Source organism: Aspergillus sclerotioniger (genome assembly GCF_003184525.1).
Source record: "Aspergillus sclerotioniger CBS 115572 chromosome Unknown BO94scaffold_105, whole genome shotgun sequence".
In the NCBI taxonomy this organism is placed as follows: Eukaryota; Fungi; Ascomycota; class Eurotiomycetes; order Eurotiales; family Aspergillaceae; genus Aspergillus; species Aspergillus sclerotioniger.
In genome coordinates, this window is record NW_020291095.1 from 1 (window position 1) to 6,374 (window position 6,374).

A 6,374-nucleotide genomic window follows, 5' to 3' on the forward strand; every position below is an offset into this window, starting at 1 on the left:
CGGACGGCTGCCAAAGCCTCACGTTGCGCGGCGGGTCACGTGATCGGGGGTGTCGCGGAGTGCCAGACTCCCACAGGCAGAGAGCGCGTGGTGCACGGGTCGGAGGGCGGGAGAGGGAGGGCGACAGCGGCCGAGGGCGGTGTTACACCGGGCCGTTCGGCCACGTATGGGCGGACGGCGGCACGCGAAAACGCCTAAGTCCCTTACAGCCCGGGTAGGGGGCGAAGTTGGGTGGCCCACTTTGTATGGGAAAACGGGTGGACGCACGGACCACCCCATACAAAAGTGGTCCCCCACGAATGACTTTCGGACACGGGAGCGTTTGCACGCATGCGACAGGGCCAAGCAGGGCCGGTGGTTCTATGTGGAAGGTGAAAGGCAGCTGATCTCAGCTGCCGGAAGCCAGTCCATACTTCTTCCCTGCCAGGCAGGTTGCCTCTCTGTGACTGGTGGCGCACAGGTCCCTTAGCTGGGCCTCGCTTCAGGAACGGGGGTAATCGCCCACCTCAGCCCGTGGTCTTCTCCTGCGCGGCCGGTGCCTTTCCTGGTCCTAGGTTCTCTTTCTTGCCGGTTGCGCGTCGACTGGAGGTTAGGAGCTTCCATGCATTTCGTATGGTCGCGCCCGTGACCCCTGAGATAGTAACAGTGTGAGTTCGAGTCGCTAGCCAGGTCGGCGCCAGCTTAATCATGCCCGGGAGTGCCCGTTGTTGCTGGGGTGTCTGAAGTCCGGGGGCCGTTCTCGGTCCCCGGCACCGATGGAGTCTGTGGATCGTTGGCCGCTGGCCAGCCTTCTTATACAGATTCCCGGGGGGAGCCGCCCTGCGGGAGCCGCTGTTCGTCAGCGTGTCCGCAGGGTCTGGACCCTCCACCCGAGGGCCGTATGCCGCAGCCTGCCAGCGCCTGCAAAGGCGATTCTGGCGGGGTCACCTGCGTGCGGACCGGTTCCTGGGGGGCTACAGTGGGGGCAATTGGATGGTCATCTGTGTGCTCCCGGTACGCCGGGGGTGTCGCTGTGGCCGGACACTTCGTGTGTCCCTTCCAGATGGAAGCCTATGTAACATGCTGCCCCTTCGGGGGCTTTGGGAGGCGTTTCGGGCAGTGCTTTAACAGGTATCTGCCCGGGCGCAGCCTGCAGGAACTAGGTATCTGGTTGATTCTGCCAGTAGTCATATGCTTGTCTCAAAGATTAAGCCATGCATGTCTAAGTGTAAGCAATTTATACTGTGAAACTGCGAATGGCTCATTAAATCAGTTATCGTTTATTTGATAGTACCTTACTACATGGATACCTGTGGTAATTCTAGAGCTAATACATGCTGAAAACCTCGACTTCGGAAGGGGTGTATTTATTAGATAAAAAACCAATGCCCTTCGGGGCTCCTTGGTGAATCATAATAACTTAACGAATCGCATGGCCTTGCGCCGGCGATGGTTCATTCAAATTTCTGCCCTATCAACTTTCGATGGTAGGATAGTGGCCTACCATGGTGGCAACGGGTAACGGGGAATTAGGGTTCGATTCCGGAGAGGGAGCCTGAGAAACGGCTACCACATCCAAGGAAGGCAGCAGGCGCGCAAATTACCCAATCCCGACACGGGGAGGTAGTGACAATAAATACTGATACGGGCTCTTTTGGGTCTCGTAATTGGAATGAGTACAATTTAAATCCCTTAACGAGGAACAATTGGAGGGCAAGTCTGGTGCCAGCAGCCGCGGTAATTCCAGCTCCAATAGCGTATATTAAAGTTGTTGCAGTTAAAAAGCTCGTAGTTGAACCTTGGGTCTGGCTGGCCGGTCCGCCTCACCGCGAGTACTGGTCCGGCTGGACCTCTTCTGGAACTCATGCTTCACTGCTGTGGGGGAACCAGGACTTTACTGTGAAAAAATTAGAGTGTTCAAAGCAGGCTTTGCTCGAATACTGACGCCCCGATATCTATAATCATTACGGCGGTCTAGAAACAACAAATAGAACACACGTCTATTCTATTATCATGCTAATGTATTCGAGCAAAGGCCTGCTTTGAACACTCTAATTTTTCACAGTAAAAGTCCTGGTTCCCCCCACAGCCAGTGAAGGCCATGAGGTTCCCAGAAGGAAAGGTCCAGCCGGACCAGTACTCGCGGTGAGGCGGACCGGCCAGCCAGACCCAAGGTTCAACTACGAGCTTTTTAACTGCAACAACTTTAATATACGCTATTGGAGCTGGAATTACCGCGGCTGCTGGCACCAGACTTGCCCTCCAATTGTTCCTCGTTAAGGGATTTAAATTGTACTCATTCCAATTACGAGACCCAAAAGAGCCCCGTATCAGTATTTATTGTCACTACCTCCCCGTGTCGGGATTGGGTAATTTGCGCGCCTGCTGCCTTCCTTGGATGTGGTAGCCGTTTCTCAGGCTCCCTCTCCGGAATCGAACCCTAATTCCCCGTTACCCGTTGCCACCATGGTAGGCCACTATCCTACCATCGAAAGTTGATAGGGCAGAAATTTGAATGAACCATCGCCGGCGCAAGGCCATGCGATTCGTTAAGTTATTATGATTCACCAAGGAGCCCCGAAGGGCATTGGTTTTTTATCTAATAAATACACCCCTTCCGAAGTCGAGGTTTTCAGCATGTATTAGCTCTAGAATTACCACAGGTATCCATGTAGTAAGGTACTATCAAATAAACGATAACTGATTTAATGAGCCATTCGCAGTTTCACAGTATAAATTGCTTACACTTAGACATGCATGGCTTAATCTTTGAGACAAGCATATGACTACTGGCAGAATCAACCAGATACCTAGTTCCTGCAGGCTGCGCCCGGGCAGATACCTGTTAAAGCACTGCCCGAAACGCCTCCCAAAGCCCCCGAAGGGGCAGCATGTTACATAGGCTTCCATCTGGAAGGGACACACGAAGTGTCCGGCCACAGCGACACCCCCGGCGTACCGGGAGCACACAGATGACCATCCAATTGCCCCCACTGTAGCCCCCCAGGAACCGGTCCGCACGCAGGTGACCCCGCCAGAATCGCCTTTGCAGGCGCTGGCAGGCTGCGGCATACGGCCCTCGGGTGGAGGGTCCAGACCCTGCGGACACGCTGACGAACAGCGGCTCCCGCAGGGCGGCTCCCCCCGGGAATCTGTATAAGAAGGCTGGCCAGCGGCCAACGATCCACAGACTCCATCGGTGCCGGGGACCGAGAACGGCCCCCGGACTTCAGACACCCCAGCAACAACGGGCACTCCCGGGCATGATTAAGCTGGCGCCGACCTGGCTAGCGACTCGAACTCACACTGTTACTATCTCAGGGGTCACGGGCGCGACCATACGAAATGCATGGAAGCTCCTAACCTCCAGTCGACGCGCAACCGGCAAGAAAGAGAACCTAGGACCAGGAAAGGCACCGGCCGCGCAGGAGAAGACCACGGGCTGAGGTGGGCGATTACCCCCGTTCCTGAAGCGAGGCCCAGCTAAGGGACCTGTGCGCCACCAGTCACAGAGAGGCAACCTGCCTGGCAGGGAAGAAGTATGGACTGGCTTCCGGCAGCTGAGATCAGCTGCCTTTCACCTTCCACATAGAACCACCGGCCCTGCTTGGCCCTGTCGCATGCGTGCAAACGCTCCCGTGTCCGAAAGTCATTCGTGGGGGACCACTTTTGTATGGGGTGGTCCGTGCGTCCACCCGTTTTCCCATACAAAGTGGGCCACCCAACTTCGCCCCCTACCCGGGCTGTAAGGGACTTAGGCGTTTTCGCGTGCCGCCGTCCGCCCATACGTGGCCGAACGGCCCGGTGTAACACCGCCCTCGGCCGCTGTCGCCCTCCCTCTCCCGCCCTCCGACCCGTGCACCACGCGCTCTCTGCCTGTGGGAGTCTGGCACTCCGCGACACCCCCGATCACGTGACCCGCCGCGCAACGTGAGGCTTTGGCAGCCGTCCGGATGTGCAACCCAGATCGATGTCATCGCTCTCCCGGTCATCCCAGGGGTGTGTAGACGTGCCTGCGTCGTCATACAGGCGTCTGTGTGTCTGTCTGCTGGGGCTGTGGACATCCGTATGCGGATGCGTTGGGGTGTCCGGGGGGGTAGGGTTATATATATCGGTGCGAGTGAGGGTGTGTGCACCAACATGACGGTGGGAGACGTGTGAGGTGTGGATATATATATTTGGCCTGCGTGTGTGTCGACGCGTACGCAAGGGCGCAGTGGCGGTCGATGACCGGCTAGAAGCCGTGCGGCGTCCCGCACGCCCTGCCGACGTACCCCTTCCTCCCCGGCACCGCTCCCGAGCACCACCCTCGCACCCCGGCGCCCCAGCGTCGACCCTTCCCCCTCCCACGCGGGAATGGCACCCCGGCCGCCTCCTCCGCGTCGCCGGGCCCACCCCTGCCCGTTTTCTCCCGCGGCGCCTCTCATGATTCAATTTCACCCAGCCAACTGGCAAATCCGCAGCACGCACCCCTGCGCGGCCCTGGACGCCAGCCCCAACGCTCACCCGCAACCGCGGGGCGCCGGCACCTGCAGCGCACAGGTCCCTCAATATAGGAATGCGGTGGGCCTCCACGACCCCCCACGAATCACTTTCGGACACCGGAGCGTTTGCACGCACGATGGCAGGCGACGTGGGTCCGGAGGACCTGTAGGGCAAGGGCGGCTGGCCGGCCGGCGCTCACGGCGGGGGCCAGGCAGGTGCCCGGCGCCCCGCGGTTGCGGGTGAGCGTTGGGGCTGGCGTCCAGGGCCCGCGCAGGGGTGCGTGCTGGCAAAGGGGATTTGCCAGTTGGCTGGTGAAATTGAATCATGAGAGGCGCCGCGGGAGAAAACGGGCAGGGGTGGGGCCCGGCGACGCGGAGGGAGGCGGCCGGGGGTGCCATTCCCGCGTGGGAGGGGGAAGGGTCGACGCTGGGCGCCGGGGGTGCGAGGGTGGTGCTCGGGAGGCGGTGCCGGGGAGGGAAGGGGGTACGTCGGCAGGGCGTGCGGGACGCCGCACGGCTTCTAGCCGGTCATCGACCGCCACTGCGCCCTTGCGTACGCGTCGACACACACGCAGGCCAAATATATATATCCACACCTCACACGTCTCCCACCGTCATGTTGGTGCACACACCCTCACTCGCACCGATATATATAACCCTACCCCCCCGGACACCCCAACGCATCCGCATACGGATGTCCACAGCCCCAGCAGACAGACACACAGACGCCTGTATGACGACGCAGGCACGTCTACACACCCCTGGGATGACCGGGAGAGCGATGACATCGATCTGGGTTGCACATCCGGACGGCTGCCAAAGCCTCACGTTGCGCGGCGGGTCACGTGATCGGGGGTGTCGCGGAGTGCCAGACTCCCACAGGCAGAGAGCGCGTGGTGCACGGGTCGGAGGGCGGGAGAGGGAGGGCGACAGCGGCCGAGGGCGGTGTTACACCGGGCCGTTCGGCCACGTATGGGCGGACGGCGGCACGCGAAAACGCCTAAGTCCCTTACAGCCCGGGTAGGGGGCGAAGTTGGGTGGCCCACTTTGTATGGGAAAACGGGTGGACGCACGGACCACCCCATACAAAAGTGGTCCCCCACGAATGACTTTCGGACACGGGAGCGTTTGCACGCATGCGACAGGGCCAAGCAGGGCCGGTGGTTCTATGTGGAAGGTGAAAGGCAGCTGATCTCAGCTGCCGGAAGCCAGTCCATACTTCTTCCCTGCCAGGCAGGTTGCCTCTCTGTGACTGGTGGCGCACAGGTCCCTTAGCTGGGCCTCGCTTCAGGAACGGGGGTAATCGCCCACCTCAGCCCGTGGTCTTCTCCTGCGCGGCCGGTGCCTTTCCTGGTCCTAGGTTCTCTTTCTTGCCGGTTGCGCGTCGACTGGAGGTTAGGAGCTTCCATGCATTTCGTATGGTCGCGCCCGTGACCCCTGAGATAGTAACAGTGTGAGTTCGAGTCGCTAGCCAGGTCGGCGCCAGCTTAATCATGCCCGGGAGTGCCCGTTGTTGCTGGGGTGTCTGAAGTCCGGGGGCCGTTCTCGGTCCCCGGCACCGATGGAGTCTGTGGATCGTTGGCCGCTGGCCAGCCTTCTTATACAGATTCCCGGGGGGAGCCGCCCTGCGGGAGCCGCTGTTCGTCAGCGTGTCCGCAGGGTCTGGACCCTCCACCGAGGGCCGTATGCCGCAGCCTGCCAGCGCCTGCAAAGGCGATTCTGGCGGGGTCACCTGCGTGCGGACCGGTTCCTGGGGGGCTACAGTGGGGGCAATTGGATGGTCATCTGTGTGCTCCCGGTACGCCGGGGGTGTCGCTGTGGCCGGACACTTCGTGTGTCCCTTCCAGATGGAAGCCTATGTAACATGCTGCCCCTTCGGGGCTTTTGGGAGGCGTTTCGGGCAGTGCTTTA

The 6,374-nt window shown here is 60.2% G+C and overlaps 5 protein-coding genes across 5 annotated transcripts, besides 2 other annotated features; 2 read left to right on the forward strand and 3 right to left on the reverse strand.

Annotated features, from left to right (window-relative positions):
• Window positions 1-203: 203 nt before the first annotated feature.
• Window positions 204-506, reverse strand: BO94DRAFT_480626 (uncharacterized protein; the record flags this gene model as incomplete). Its single annotated transcript, XM_025608825.1, has 1 exon — window positions 204-506. A coding segment is annotated over one exon (303 nt), but the record flags the coding sequence as incomplete, so codon positions are not given.
• On the reverse strand, window positions 507-887 carry BO94DRAFT_480621 (uncharacterized protein; the record flags this gene model as incomplete). Its single annotated transcript, XM_025608822.1, has 1 exon — window positions 507-887. A coding segment is annotated over one exon (381 nt), but the record flags the coding sequence as incomplete, so codon positions are not given.
• A 784-nt stretch (window positions 888-1,671) lies between these two features.
• Window positions 1,672-1,845: a sequence feature (Protein overlapping with rRNA (BO94DRAFT_480616, PWY63870.1) was converted to a misc_feature.).
• Window positions 1,846-2,091: 246 nt separating this feature from the next.
• Window positions 2,092-2,259: a sequence feature (Protein overlapping with rRNA (BO94DRAFT_480617, PWY63871.1) was converted to a misc_feature.).
• A 785-nt stretch (window positions 2,260-3,044) lies between these two features.
• BO94DRAFT_480619 (uncharacterized protein) lies at window positions 3,045-3,425 on the forward strand (the record flags this gene model as incomplete). Its single annotated transcript, XM_025608821.1, has 1 exon — window positions 3,045-3,425. A coding segment is annotated over one exon (381 nt), but the record flags the coding sequence as incomplete, so codon positions are not given.
• BO94DRAFT_480622 (uncharacterized protein) lies at window positions 3,426-3,728 on the forward strand (the record flags this gene model as incomplete). Its single annotated transcript, XM_025608823.1, has 1 exon — window positions 3,426-3,728. A coding segment is annotated over one exon (303 nt), but the record flags the coding sequence as incomplete, so codon positions are not given.
• Window positions 3,729-5,472: 1,744 nt separating this feature from the next.
• Window positions 5,473-5,775, reverse strand: BO94DRAFT_480625 (uncharacterized protein; the record flags this gene model as incomplete). Its single annotated transcript, XM_025608824.1, has 1 exon — window positions 5,473-5,775. A coding segment is annotated over one exon (303 nt), but the record flags the coding sequence as incomplete, so codon positions are not given.
• Between the last annotated feature and the right edge of the window lie 599 nt (window positions 5,776-6,374).